This window comes from Doryrhamphus excisus, chromosome 10, assembly GCF_030265055.1.
Source record: "Doryrhamphus excisus isolate RoL2022-K1 chromosome 10, RoL_Dexc_1.0, whole genome shotgun sequence".
NCBI classification, from domain to species: Eukaryota; Metazoa; Chordata; class Actinopteri; order Syngnathiformes; family Syngnathidae; genus Doryrhamphus; species Doryrhamphus excisus.
Window position 1 is genome coordinate 5,145,808 of NC_080475.1, and position 14,923 is coordinate 5,160,730.

At 45.4% G+C, this 14,923-nt stretch overlaps 1 protein-coding gene across 11 annotated transcripts in view; it reads left to right on the forward strand.

Annotated features, from left to right (window-relative positions):
• The window catches only part of invs (inversin), a 48,416-nt gene that overhangs the window by 22,502 nt on the left and 10,991 nt on the right, over positions 1–14,923 (forward strand). For 7 of the 11 annotated variants that reach the window (XM_058084454.1, XM_058084455.1, XM_058084457.1 and 4 more), the window contains 11 exons: positions 3,820–3,993; positions 5,715–5,882; positions 7,190–7,460; positions 7,763–7,872; positions 8,379–8,550; positions 10,207–10,362; positions 10,429–10,550; positions 10,621–10,728; positions 12,640–12,746; positions 12,831–13,040; positions 14,596–14,804. In XM_058084454.1, the coding sequence (XP_057940437.1) occupies positions 3,820–3,993; positions 5,715–5,882; positions 7,190–7,460; positions 7,763–7,872; positions 8,379–8,550; positions 10,207–10,362; positions 10,429–10,550; positions 10,621–10,728; positions 12,640–12,746; positions 12,831–13,040; positions 14,596–14,804 (1,807 nt within the window). The remainder of the gene's footprint in view (positions 1–3,819; positions 3,994–5,714; positions 5,883–7,189; positions 7,461–7,762; positions 7,873–8,378; positions 8,551–10,206; positions 10,363–10,428; positions 10,551–10,620; positions 10,729–12,639; positions 12,747–12,830; positions 13,041–14,595; positions 14,805–14,923) is intronic. The other 4 variants (XM_058084460.1, XM_058084464.1, XM_058084462.1 and 1 more) reach the window with 3 other exon arrangements.

Below are 14,923 nucleotides of genomic sequence, written 5' to 3' on the forward strand. Positions count from 1 at the left end.
GATAGGCTCCAGCACCCCCGCACCGCGACCCTCGTGAGGATAAGCGGTAGAAAATGAATGAATGAATATTGAAGTCGGCAACATGGCGTGGAGCGCTATTGCGGCAGGAAATAGTATGACGCAATCTTTATGCAAAATACCCAAAATTACACCCATATAGTCCACAGCTCATATTATTGTTGCCGCCTCGCTACCCAGCATACCTTGCGGGCACATCTGAACCACAGTGTAAAATCTTTACCGCTTAAATCAGGGGTGGGCAAACTTTTTGACTTGTGGGCCGCATTGATTTAACAACATTGACGGGGGGGGGCCAGACTATAACATTTTACACGTAACTGTCAATTTTTACACGTATACAGGTAAGGGCCAGAAAATTAGAATATTTTCATAAACTTGATTTATTTCAGTCATTGTGTTCAAAAGGTATAACATTTACATTATATTTAATCATTGCACACAGACTGATGCATTTCAAATGTTTATTTCTTTAATTTTGATGATTATAGGTGGCAACAAATGAAAATCCGAAATTCCGTGGGTCAGAAAATTAGAATATTGTGAAAGGGTTCAATTTTGAAGACACCTGGTGTCCTGCAAAGGGCTTTAAATGGTCTCTCAGTCCAGTTCTGAAGCTTACACAAACATGGGGAAGACTTCAGATTTGACAGCTGTCCAAAAGGCAACCATTGACACATTGCACAAGGAGGGCAAGACTCAAAAGGTTATTGCTGAAAAGGTTGGCTGTTCTCAAACCTCTGTGTCCAAACACATTAATGGAGAGGCAAAGGGAAGGAAAAACTGTGGTAGGAAAAAGTGTACAAGCGATAGGAATCACCGCGCCCTGGTGAAGATTGTGAAAAAAAAACCCATTCAAAAATGTGGGGGAGATTCACAAGGACTGGACTGCTGCAGGAGTCAGTGCTTCAAGATCCACCACCAAGAGACGCATGAAAGACATGGGTTTCAACTGCCGCATACCTCGTGTCAAGCCTCTTTTGAACAAGAAACAGCGCGAAAAGCGTCTCACCTGGGCTAAGGAAAAAATGAGCTGGACTGCTGCTGAGTGGTCCAAAGTTATGTTTTCTGATGAAAGCAAATTTTGCATTTCCTTTGGAAATCGAGGTCCCAGAGTCTGGAGGAAGAGAGGAGAGGCACAGGATCCACGTTGCTTGAAGTCTAGTGTGAAGTTTCCACCATCAGTGATGGTTTGGGGTGCCATGTCATCTGCTGGTGTCGGTCCACTGTGTTTCCTGAGATCCAAGGTCAACGCAGCCGTCTACCAGCAAGTTTTAGAGCACTTCATGCTTCCTGCTGCTGACCTGCTTTATGGAGATGGGGATTTTACGTTCCAACAGGACTTGGCGCCTGCACACAGCGCCAAATCTACCAGTGCCTGGTTTAAGGACCATGATATTTCTGTTCTCAATTGGCCAGCCAACTCGCCTGACCTTAGCCCCATCGAAAATCTGTGGGGTATTGTTAAGAGGAAGATGCAGAATGCCAGACCCAAAAATGCAGAAGAGCTGAAGGCCACTATCAAAGCAACCTGGGCTCTCATAACACCTGAGCAGTGCCAGAAACTGATCGACTCCATGCCACGCCGCATTAATGCAGTCATTGAGGCAAAAGGAGCTCCAACCAAGTATTGAGTACTGTACATTCTCATATTTTTCACGTTCATACTTTTCAGTTGGCCAACATTTCTAAAAATCCTTTTTTTGTATTGGCCTTAGGTAATATTCTAATTTTCTGACCCACGGAATTTCGGATTTTCATTTGTTGCCACCTATAATCATCAAAATTAAAGAAATAAACATTTGAAATGCATCAGTCTGTGTGCAATGATTAAATATAATGTAAAAGTTATACCTTTTGAACACAATGACTGAAATAAATCAAGTTTATGAAAATATTCTAATTTTCTGGCCCTTACCTGTATTTCACACACGTTTTACATGTAAAAGTGTCATGCAATCTGCTATATGTGCACTTTGAAATTATTTATTTGATATAAAGTGTGATAAAAATTAAATGTATAATAATAATAATAATGATTATTATTGTTGGGGCGGCACGGTGGTCTAGGGGTTAGCGCGCAGACCTCACAGCTAGGAGACCAGGGTTCAATCCCACCCTCGGGCATCTCTGTGTGGAGTTTGCATGTTCTCCCCGTGCATGCGTGGGTTTTCTCCGGGTACTCCGGTTTCCTCCCACATTCCAAAAACATGCTAGGTTAATTAGCGACTCCAAATTGTCCATAGGTATGAATGTGAGTGTGAATGGTTGTTTGTCTATATGTGCCCTGTGATTGGCTGGCCACCAGTCCAGGGTGTACCCCGCCTCTCGCCCGAAGACAGCTGGGATAGGCTCCAGCACCCCCCGCTACCCTCGTGAGAAAAAGCGGTAGAAAATGAATGAATGAATGAATTATTATTGTTATTTAATAATTATTTTTATTTAGTACTATTATTAATATCATTAATATTATTAATTATTTTTAATTTAATATTATTACTAATTAATATTATTAATGATAATAATTGATAATATTTTATTGATTGTATTATTAATATAATTATTATTTATTTAATATTATTGGAAAATATATTTTTTTTATATTTATTATTATTATTATTATTATGTGCTTGTGTCCCTTTTTTTTAGGAGCATTTTGTAAACAACAGACCACATCAAATAACGAAATTGATAAACCAGCTACTTCAACCATCAAAAGGTTGGCTCAAGCCATGATGCATGAGGTTGTATGTTGACTTTAAATGAAATACTTTGGAAAGAACAGGCGGGCCGTATTCAAGCACTTGGCGGGCCGGATGTGGCCCCCGGGCCGTAGTTTGCCCACCCCTGGCTTAGATGTTGATGTTGATACATGTGAAGCGTTAACCTGCTGCGGATGTGTTGTTGTTGTTGTTGTTGTTGTTGTTGTTTTGTTGCACCGTGAGTAAGTAGACCAGCATCCACACAGAGCTAACATCTCCAAGAAGTTCCCAATGAAGTCCCGAACTCTCTTTGGATGTCCCAATCCTCTTCAGCGCTGACTTCTTTCTTCATTTGGTCACATTGGTCGCTAATGTGCCATCACTATATAGTTGAAGAAAAGGGGGTGGTAATAGGGTATTTGTGTGTATGTGTGTGTGTGTGTGTGTGTGTGTGTGTGTGTGTGTATGGGGATGATCGTGACGAGAGTGGGGGGGGGGGGCATGTCTTTGACACAGAATCAATAATTGGCTGAGACAGGCGGAGAGGCCAGGGATTACCGATCTAATTGGACTGAGAATAGGGAGGACAGGAGCGCACACACACACACACCCACACACACACACCCACACACACACACACACACACACACACACACACGGGGTGGAGATGCATGCTCACACTCAAGATAGATCCGTCAGACTGTGGCTTTCAGGCCGCCGCATAGTAAATATACAAAACACACCCACGCATGCACACTAGCTGCTGTCCCACGAGGGCTGTTGGCCAGGAGATCACTCTAGGGGGGTTTTGGGGGGGGGCCTTGTGGTGTATCATCCACCCTGAGGATGATGATGATGATGATGATGGGGATGAATAGAAGGGGGGTGTTAACTGTTTAACACCTCATCACACACCTGAAAATAGATGTAAGGGGGGGGGCGGTGAACAAAGATGGATGACCCCTGGATTGAACAAGACATTGTTAAAAAGCCCAGAAGCTTGTGTGTGTGTGTGTGTGTGTGAGTGTGTGTGTGTGTGTCATGAAAGAAAAAGCACAGTGATCTCATTCTGCAACTTTGGCTCAAATCCGCGTCACAGGGAAACGTCCGTTTCCTCAAGCTGCTGCTGTCCCGACACGCCAACTGGCTGCAGAAGGACTTGGAAGAGATGACCCCGCTCCACCTCGCCACGCGACACCCTTCGCCCAAGGCGCTCGCGCTGCTGCTCAAACACATCGGACCCGGGGAGGTCGACACGCAGGACAAGAACAAGGTACAGCGTCGACCTCTAAAGTCAGACACACACACACACACGCTTGTTTTCCCATTGGAATAAATGGAAATTAAAAAAATTATTCATTCATTTTATACCGCTTGTCTTTGGGGCAATCACAGGGCACATATAGACAAACAACCATTCACACTCACATTCATACCTATGGACAATTTGGAGTCGCTAATTAACCTAGCATGTTTTTGGAATGTGGGAGGAAACCGGAGTACCCGGAGAGTACTCCACACAGAGAGGGTCGAGGGTGGAATCGAACTCGGGTTTGATGGCCTCGAGGCCTGCGCGCTAACTATTCGGCTAATTCATAATTTTTTTTGTAAAGTTACCTTATTTTTCCCCACACAAATCATGTTCACAATATTCTAGATATTTATAGATATTTTTCACATTGTCAGAGCCCTCCAGACATGAAATAACACCCCTATAGTCACCTTGACATTTCTATGACCCAATATAGTAGATGTAATCATAAATAGGACATTCATTCATTTTCTACCGCTTATCCTCACGAGGGTCTTGGGGGTGCTGGAGCCTATCCCAGCTGTCTTGGGGCGAGAGGCGGGGTACACCCTGGACTGGTCGCCAGCCAGCCAATCACAGGGCACATATAGACAAACAACCATTCACACTCACATTCATACCTATGGACAATTTGGAGTCGCTATTTAACCTAGCATGTTTTTGGAATGTGGGAGGAAACCCACGCATTCAAACTCCACACAGAGATGGCCGAGGGTGGAATTGAACTCGGGGTCTCGTAGCTGTGAGGCCTGCGTGCTAACCACTCGACCACCGTGCAGCCCTCCCCTTTAATATATATGACTAAATTCGTGTCAAAGTGAAAGTTAAGCTGTTTTTTTCTCAGTTTTTTTGTTGAAAACTGAAATTTTGCTGACATATGTTGTTATATGCTTTTTGAAAAATAGTCCAAAATTGCCGATACCGAGAGGGATGTGTTTTTGAAAAATGACTGGGATCGTTTTTTTTTTCCCAGAAGGCGGAATTGGTGCATGGCGTTATGTGCATTCTTAGCTTTTTATATGTTCAGAACGGACAGAAAGAAAAAAAAAAGATGTTTATTCATGTCTCACATAAGAATTGTATATTGTGTTTTTTCTCCTAGCTTCACGTACTACTTCCTGTTTAGCTTTTCAATGATTTAGCAAAAAGTGAAATGTTTTCAATCACGCACCGAGGCCTGACATAACGTGATGCGTGACAGCGGCTGGAGTATAAACGCGTATTATGCTCCAAAATCCTAATACTTTGACCTCAGGGGCATTTTTGTTTGGATGCACTTCCTAATTACCACAGTCACTCAGGGCCATTCGGGACGCTTTTATCCACGCCGTTTTGAGGTCATACGCACAGACACGCTCATGTCACAGCGAACGGTTGAAGTATCTGTGGTCGCGCGGACAGAGCCCGCCTTGTGTGCCGCCGCCGCGGTGCGTCCGACATCAGTCGATAGTTTTGTAATAATCCGAAACGCATCACGGTGTCAGATGACGGCACATCCAATAAGCCGGTAGCTTCATCTGGGTTTCAATGTGAGCTTTGTGCCGCCGCGGGTGTTTCTCTTTGCGTAACAGAGCGGCTCAAAGCCGACGCCACAACGGCCCTCTCTGTTCTCGACCCCGTTTTGTCATCCCCCGTCTCTTCCTTGTTCATCCCGTCCTCCCTGTGCTCTCGTTTCTTCGCAGCAAACCGCCCTGCATTGGTCGGCGTTTTACAACAGACCGGAGCACGTCCGCCTCCTCATCAAGCATGACTCCAACATCGGGATCCCCGACAGCGAGGGCAAGATCCCCCTGCACTGGGCCGCGCACAGTCAGGAGGCCAGCGCCACGCAGACCGTCCGCTGCATACTGGTACGCGTCGGCGGTACACGCTCACGGTGAACGTCGGCCATTCGTTTAAATGCAGTCATAGGAAAACAGTGGGACCTCCGGGATGAAACTCATCTACGTCTGAACCGCTGCAGATAAAAGGATGAGAATTTGCCACAACATCCACTTCTAATGTATCACCGGTGCTATTACTTTTCTGACAAGTACACCACATGGTGGCGCTGTTATTAAACCCCAAAAACCTTAATGCCCTCTATATAAAAAAAAAAAAACTAAACATTATGACTTAAGGTTCAATTCCACCCTCGGCCATCTCTGTGTGGAGTTTGCATGTTCTCCCCGTGCATGCGTGGGTTTTCTTCCGGGTACTCCGGTTTCCTCCCACATTCCAAAAAATGATGATTTCGTAGTAATATGAGAGGGTGACACCCCATTAGAAGAGTTATGTCGCTAGTTAAATTTAAATTTAACTTAACTTAACTTAATTTAATTTAACTAGCTACATAACTCAAAACCGGAGGAAAACCCACGCATGCACGAGGAGAACATGCAAACTCCACACAGAGATGGCCCAGGGCGGAATTGAACCCTGGTCTAAATTTGTGTTATCTTTTTACAAATTCAGTTTATTCCGATTAGATTAGATTAGATTAGATTAGATTAGATTAAATTAAATTAAATTAAATTAAATTAAATTAAATTAAATTAAATTAAATTAAATTAAATTAAATTTTATTTTATTTTATTTTATTTTATTTTAAATTAAATTTTGTTGTTGTTTTGTTTTGTTTTGTTTTGTTTTGTTTTGGTTTGGTTTGGTTTTGTTAAAAGATAACACAAATTTAGACCAGGGTTCAATTCCGCCCTGGGCCATCTCTGTGTGGAGTTTGCATGTTCTCCTCGTGCATGCGTGGGTTTTCCTCCGGTTTCCTCCCACATTCCAAAAACATGCTAGTTTATGCTAATGCTAACATTAGCATGCTAATTAGCGACTCCAAATTGTCCATAGGTATGAATGTGAGTGTGAATGGTTGTTTGTCTATATGTGCCCTGTGATTGGCTGGCCACCAGTCCAGGGTGTACCCCGCCTCTTGCCCCGAAGACAGCTGGGATAGGCTCCAGCAACCCCGCGACCCTCGTGAGGAAAAAGCAGTAGAAAATGAACGAATGATTATGACTCTTATGATTAAGAGTCCTCAGATGACCCACGGCCCCCCCCAGCTAGCATGAATGCATGCATGTATTGCCACCACAACCCAAAGGGGGCACCATTAAGGTCATTTAGACACACCATTGACCGTATTGTGTGTGTGTGTGTGTGTGTGTAGGAGGCAGCCCCAACCGAGTCGCTGCTGAACTGGCAGGACTACGAGGGTCGGACACCCCTGCACTTTGCCGTCGCGGACGGCAACCAGGCGGTGGTGGAGGTGCTGACGTCCTACCAGGGTTGCAACGTGACGGCCTACGACAACCTCTTCAGAACGCCGCTGCACTGGGCCGCCCTGCTGGGTCAGCAAACGCACGACCATGTTCATCGTTGTCACTGTGGCTCGCCTGTTTATCTTTCGTCACGCGGCACATCGCAAAACCGAACCAAACGTCAGTCAACATTTTTAGCTTAGTTTGTGCTGCTCACAAATGTTAGCATACAAAGATGCTGTTGTCTCATTTTTGCTGGTAAAAGGCTAAAAAAAACAGAGGATCTACTAGATTTGCTCCCCCGTCTTTCATGAACTGACCTCAAGATTTCCATCGAGATTTATTTTTCGGTATGATTGTTATATTGTGGATTGTGGCCTATCAAGCTGATAGCATTATTATTGCACAGGTTTGCCTTAGGTTGGCTACAATAAAAGGCCACTCCAAAAAATGTGTCTTCCCGTCCTCCCTTTTGATTTCAGGCCATGCTAAAATTGTCCACCTGCTTCTGGAGAGGAACACGTCAGGCACCATTCCCTCAGACAGCCAAGGAGCGACACCCTTGCACTATGGAGCGCAGAGCAACAATGCTGTGAGTCCTTCGTGTCGTCTCCTGTTGTGGTCATGGCTACCAACCTAGCTAACCGCTAATACTGTAAACAGTAGAAGAAAGCGAAAATACGCCAATAGGAGCAATTTGTTTTAACAAGGATACAAAAACATTACAGCTGAATGGCACAAGGATGAGGCAGGGTCAGGGGAATGAAAAAACGTGTGTCGCTTTATAATTTCTTGCGTCCAATTCCAGTAGGGTGATCATTAAAATTAAAATTTGAGCTTTGAGAGTGTTTAAGAAAATGTTATAATGAGAAAATGTTATAATGAGTACTGTTTTCTGGCCTTAAAACATATAGTAAAAATAGTAAAAAATGGTAAAAAAAAAAAAAAAAAGTTGGCTATGTTTCACTTATTGCAGGCTATTTGGGGAACAAACAAGGGAACATCTGTCATTGTGTAGTCTTGTACAATTGTAGAAATATGTAATTGTGTTATTATTGTATTATTATTATTATTATTATTGCGTATGTTTGCTAACAGGAGACGGTAGGCGTGTTTCTATCCCACCCGTCAGTGAAGGACGAGCCAGATCTGGAGGGCAGGACGGCCTTCATGTGGGCCGCCGGGAAGGGCAGCGACGACGTCATTCGCACCATGCTGGCCCTCACGCCGCACATTGACATCAACATGGCCGACAAGTACGGCGGCACAGGTTAGAGCGCTCGTGCCCCGCGTATGCACGCTACTCGTTCCTTAATGGGCGATCCCCCGAAAGGGGATCCCCCCCCGAGAGAGGGACGCCGGTTGTGTCAGCAAAATTTTAGCGTGGACTCGCAATATGGAGTCCCCGCCCCCTGCCAGAGCGGCGGTCCTCCTGAGCAGTGCTAGTCACACATGGATACACTTGTGACACGCCGCCAAAGTGCTGACCCCCGAGGGGCTGTTTGGATGTATAATGACCATGACGATGGCTTCCATGCTCAGCCAGACAGGGTCCTTGTTTATATATGCGTATGGAAATGAGGCAGGGTGAAGGACAGCCAGGCTGACTGGTACTCCCATTACAGTACTTCCTGATGTGGAATACTATCTGCCCCCAATGGCTGGATGGGGCACCAAAAAAAAAAAAGATTGGATGTAGGATTTATTTTTCCCATAAGGATAACGTAAATCCAAACAAGCCCAAAAATGTTAACACAATACCAGTGGTGTCATTAGGCCTAATTTAGGGGGGCTTCTGCCGTGAATTTTCCACGTTAACCGAAAAAGTGGGGCAGACTCGAAGTTTATTCCATTACATTTGATTTCTAAATCACAGCAAAAGTCACATTTGGGTTTATTCATTCATTCATTTTCTACCGCTTATCCTCACAAGGGTCGCAAAGGTGCTGGAGCCTATCCCAGCTGTCTCGGGGCAAGAGGCGGGGTACACCCTGGACTCATATAGGCAAACAACCATTCACACTCACATTTGGAGTCGCCAATTAACCTAGCATGTTTTTTGGAATGTGGGAGGAAACCGGAGTACCCGGAGAAAACCCACGCATGCACGGGGAGAACATGCAAACTCCACACAGAGATGGCCGAGAGTGGAATTGAACTCGGGTCTCCTAGCTGTGAGGCCTGCCTGCTAACCACTCGATCACCGTGCAGCCGTTGTCCATTCATTCATTTTCTACCGCTTATCCTCACGAGGGTCGCGGGGGGATGCTGGAGCCTATCCCAGCTGTCTTGTGGCAAGAAGCGGGGCGGGGTACACCCTGGACTGGTGGCCAGCCAATCACAGGGCACATATAGACAAACAACCATTCACACTCACATTCATACCTAAGGACAATTTGGAGTCGCTAATTAACCTAGCATGTTTTTGGAATGTGGGAGGAAACCGGAGTACCCGGAGAAAACCCACGCATGCAAACTCCACACAGAGATGGCCGAGGATGGAATTGAACTCCGGTCTCCTAGCTGTGAGGCCTGCACGCTAACCACTCGATCACCGTATAGCCGTTGTCAGTCCATTCATTCATTCATTCATTTTCTAACGCTTTTTCCTCACAAGGGTCACGGGGGTTGCTGGAGCCTATCCCAGCTGTCTTGGTGGCCAGCCAATCACAGGGCACATATAGACAAACAACCATTCACACTCACATTCATACCTATGGACAATTTGGAGCATGATTTTGGAATGTGGAAGGAAACCCACGGGGAGAACATGCAAACTCCACACAGATATAGCCGAGGGTGGAATTGAACTCGGGTCTCCTAGCTGTGATGCCTGCGCGCTAGCCACTCCTCCACCGTGCAGCCACTCATGTATTTAGTTTAGATTGAATTCCCCCAACATTGTACCTTGCAACTGTGCCAACAGCGCTCCACGCAGCCTCCCTTTCAGGCCACGTGAGCACCGTGAAGCTGCTGCTGGAGAAAGGAGCCATGGTGGACTCTCTGGACGTGATGAAACACACGCCGCTGTTTCGCGCCTGCGAGATGGGACACCGGGACGTCATCCTCACGCTCATCAAAGGTGGGCTCACCCTCGGCGCGATCCGCGATGCCATGTTTTCAGCGCCGCTCACTGTGTCCAACAAAGGCTCCGCACGCGTGGACCTGGTGGACGTGGACGGTCACACTGCTCTGCACTGGGCCGCTCTGGGAGGGAATGCCGAAGTCTGCCAGATTCTGATGGAGAACGGGATCAGTCCCAATGTGCAGGTAAAGTGCACAGATACCCGTAGGATCTTCCGGTATTGCCTGATGTTATCGTGTTGGTTCTACTGGGCAGGACCAAGCGGGGCGGACTCCTCTGCAGTGCGCGGCTTATGGCGGCTACATCACCTGCATGGCTGTTCTCATGGAGAACGACGCAGATCCAAACATCCAAGACAAGGAGGTTGGGAATCCGCATTCATGCTTCATTCATTCATGTGAATGGCCGCCTTGTTGTACACAATGTATTTTTAAAATGGTAATGGTAATGGTAATGGTAATGGTAATGGTAATGGTAATGGTAATGGTTTTATTTCATTTGAACATGCATCACATTACAATTGAATGCATCCCATAATCAGTTCCCAGTTCCACATGTCCAAAAGGAGTAGGAAGAAACAAAGCTTATTAAATCCTACCCCTCCATCTGGTACTTTTACAATCACTAACTTACATGGACAATTTGGAGTCGCTAATTAACTTAAAAAAAAACAAAATGCATTTATAAGCAAATTTTTGAGTGGTTGGGGCGCAGGCTACACGGCTAGGAGACCTGGGTTCAATCATAGCTAGGTAGCTAGGTTAATTGGCGACTCCAAATTGTCCGACTTTATTGAGTCATAGAAATGTCAAGGTGACTATAGGGGTGTTATTTCATGTCTGGAGGGCTCTGACAATGTGAAAAAATATATCTAGAATAACGTAAACAAGTTTTTATGTGGGGAAAAAATAAGGTGACTTAAAAAATGAATTCGCTAGCTAGCCGAGTGGTTAGCGCGCAGGCCGCACAGCTAGGAGACCCAAGTTCAATTCCACCCTCGGCCATATCTGGGTTCTCCAGGTTAATTGGCGACTCCAAATTGTCCATAGGCATGAATGTGAGTGTGAATGGTTGTTTGTCTATATGTGCCCTGTGATTGGCTGGCCACCAGTCCAGGGTGTACCCGCCTCTCGCCCCAAGACAGCTGGGATAAAAAAGCGGTAGAAAATGAATGAATGAATGAATGAATGAACTTACATTTGTTCACTTCCTGCTTTCCATAATACAGTTTAACGTTGTTGTTTTTTTTTTTATTGTTTGATTTCCTTACTCAATCCATTCCATAGTTTGATTCCACATACTGAAATGCTATGACTTTTTAACGTAGTCCTAGCATAGTCTCCATAGCATAGTACTCCGGTTTCCTCCCACATTCCAAAAACATGCTAGGTTAATTAGCGACTCCAAATTGTCCATAGGTATGAATGTGAGTGTGAATGGTTGTTTGTCTATATGTGCCCTGTGATTGGCTGGCCACCAGTCCAGGGTGTACCCCGCCTCTCGCCCAAAGACAGCTGGGATAAAAAAGCGGTAGAAAATGAATGAATGAATGAATGAACTTACATTTGTTCACTTCCTGCTTTCCATAATACAGTTTAAGTTTTTTTTTTTAAATAATGTACCTCGTACCGAAGTAGGCGGTCATATGACCATACAATGACATAATGGGTACCATAGTAAGTGTTTTAGGAGACCAGGGTTCAATTCCACCCTCGGCCATCTCTGTGTGGAGTTTGCATGTTCTCCCCGTGCATGCGTGGGTTTTCTCCGGGTACTCCGGTTTCCTCCCACATTCCAAAAACATGCTAGGTTAATTAGCGACTCCAAATTGTCCATAGGTATGAATGTGAGTGTGAATGGTTGTTTGTCTATATGTGCCCTGTGATTGGCTGGCTGGCCACCAGTCCAGGGTGTACCCCGCCTCTGGGATAAACTCCAGCATCACCCTCGTGAGATTAAGCGGCATAGAAAATACATGAATGAATGGTTATTTTTTTAGCCTTATGCATTATTTTAGCTGTTTGAAGATGAACTATATCAGCAAGTTGAAGTATTTATTTTTAGAAATAAGCGAGTTAGTATGTTCTCTGTAGGCGGTTCTCTGCAAGGTTTTCCTGCGTGCACCCCAGATGTCTTCCTATATTACTATGAATAATAATGACAATATCATAGTATTTCACCTCCAATTGCCATGAATAGTAACTAGTAATAATAATAGTATATCTATTTTTGACATATAAAATACCTCCAATATAACTGTATATATCTGCACAGGGCCGGACGGCTCTCCACTGGTCCTGCAACAACGGCTACCTGGACGCCGTGAAGCTGCTGCTGGGCTACAAGGCCTTCCCCAACCAGATGGAGCACACAGAGGAGAGGTGGCGCTTTGATGACGTATCGTGCCGATGCCCGTGACGACATCACAAAGGGCGGTGCCTGACAAATGGCGACTTCATGTGCAGGTACACCCCGCTGGACTACGCTCTACTGGGGGGCCACAGCGAGGTGACTCAGTTCATGTTGGAGCACGGCGCCCTGTCCATCGCCGCCATCCAGGACATCGCCGCCTCCTCCATCCAGGCCGTGTACAAGGGCTACACCGTCCGCAAGGCCTTCCGGGAGAGGAAGCAGCTCCTCATGAGGCACGAGCAGCTACGCAAAGACGCAGCCAAGTGAGTTCTTTTGGCTCTCATGCCGCAGTTTTGTCTCCAGCAATGTCCCGCCCACAGCACCATCCGATTGGTTACACAAAGAACCACGCCACGGGTAGCGGCCAATCAGCAGTGAACAAATACATGCATGGCGCTCATAGACACCCTTTTATGGGTACTTCAGTAAAATAGATACTCTAGATCAGGGGTCTCAAACTCGCGGCCCGTGGGCCAAATGCGGTACGTGGCGCACTAGTTTGAGGCCCCCGCCTTAATATGAAAGTTTAATGTCAGTGCGCCCCACGAGAGTCTGATATGGATGCCGTATGGTTTTCATGAACCCAGAAATGACAGCTTAAAGCTGCGTGCACACCGCACACAATTGACGCCATTTTGCCCCGCCCATACGCAAGCTAGCGAGCCGCCCGCCTGTTTTGCTTTTTCATCTCATCATCCATGATTGAGATCAAAGCACTGAAAAAGTGTAGGGTAAAGCAGAAGCAAAAGCATTGAAGACAGTTTCTTTATTATTGTTTTTTCTGTTTATAATAAATTAATTTTTTATTTTTTTTGGGAAAACCTGATGCGGCCCAGCCTCATCCAGACTCTAGTTCCAGTGGCCCCAGCCTCACCCAGACCCTAGCTCCAGTTGCTCCAGTGATGCCAAAGTTTCAGATAATGAGGTTTGCGCATTTGGAAGTACTCGGTTTTTAAAAGGCGTGGTAAAAACTAGTCCTTTGTGATGTCACAGAGGGGCGGACTTCCTTATATTCCTTATATGGTTCATAGTCAGGAAGCACTATGGGCGTGTGACCAATCACAGTGGATTAGGGGCATGCTGTGAAAGGCAGGAAGCACAAATCAAAGCAAATACAGCTGGAATAGGTGCAGATTCTGGAAAATCTAGAAAGTTTTCTGTGCGGGTTATTGTGTGTAGCTGCTCTATAGGAGACCACAACTCAATACAAAGGGTGGAAAAATGAGCATAATATGTCCCCTTTTAATATAATTGAAAATATTTGTACTTTCTGCAAATATAAATATTGATTATCTGCCTCGACCGCTTTGTCTTGTTCGTTTTGTCGTCTCTTTCCTGGACACGCGACGTGCTCTCGACATCCTTTGTTGTCGTCTCGCTCACACAGGAACAGTCACACTTTGCTCGTATCTGTCTTTGGTTCTGTCGTCTCGGCACACATATGCATCTTCCTCCTGTCTCCGTCCTCTTGCTACTTGTTATTTACTTACCTTTACTTTTCAGACACTTGGCTTTGCGACGTGCATTTATTTAAAAAAAAAATGGATGGATGGATAATTCGGATGCCCGGAAATCTAAATGATAGTGCAGTCTGGAGGCCATCTTTGACCTGCAGCTTGTTTTTTTTTTACCTCACACCAAACCCCATCAGTTTGGAAAAGGTTATAAAGGCGTTTCTAAGGCTTTGGGACTCCAGCAAACCACAGTGAGAGCCATTGATTATTTCTTTGGGATGTACACTGGACAAAGTAACATGGAAGATGATACAGCATGTGCAAACTCACGAATTTAAGCGATGTTGCTTTTGCTTCTGTCCAGAAAGCGAGAAGAGGAACTGCGGAGGAGAGAAGCCGTTCTGCAAATCTCTATGGCCACGGCGGAGAAACGAAAATTGCCTTCGGTCATGGCCGAGCAGGGGAAGCTGTCCTTCGAGAACCTGATGGCAGATTTATCCGTGAACGACTCACCGGTGGAGACAAAGAAAGTGGCTAAACATGAACGGAAGAGCAGAGAGGAGAGACACAAAGGTAGGATCCTATGACGTAAAAGTAACCTTTCTAATAACCTTTAATACTGTTTGTTGCGTTTGGATCAAATAGTCACGACAGTGCATGGTATGCTCGGAATTTAGAAACTGCGGAATCAC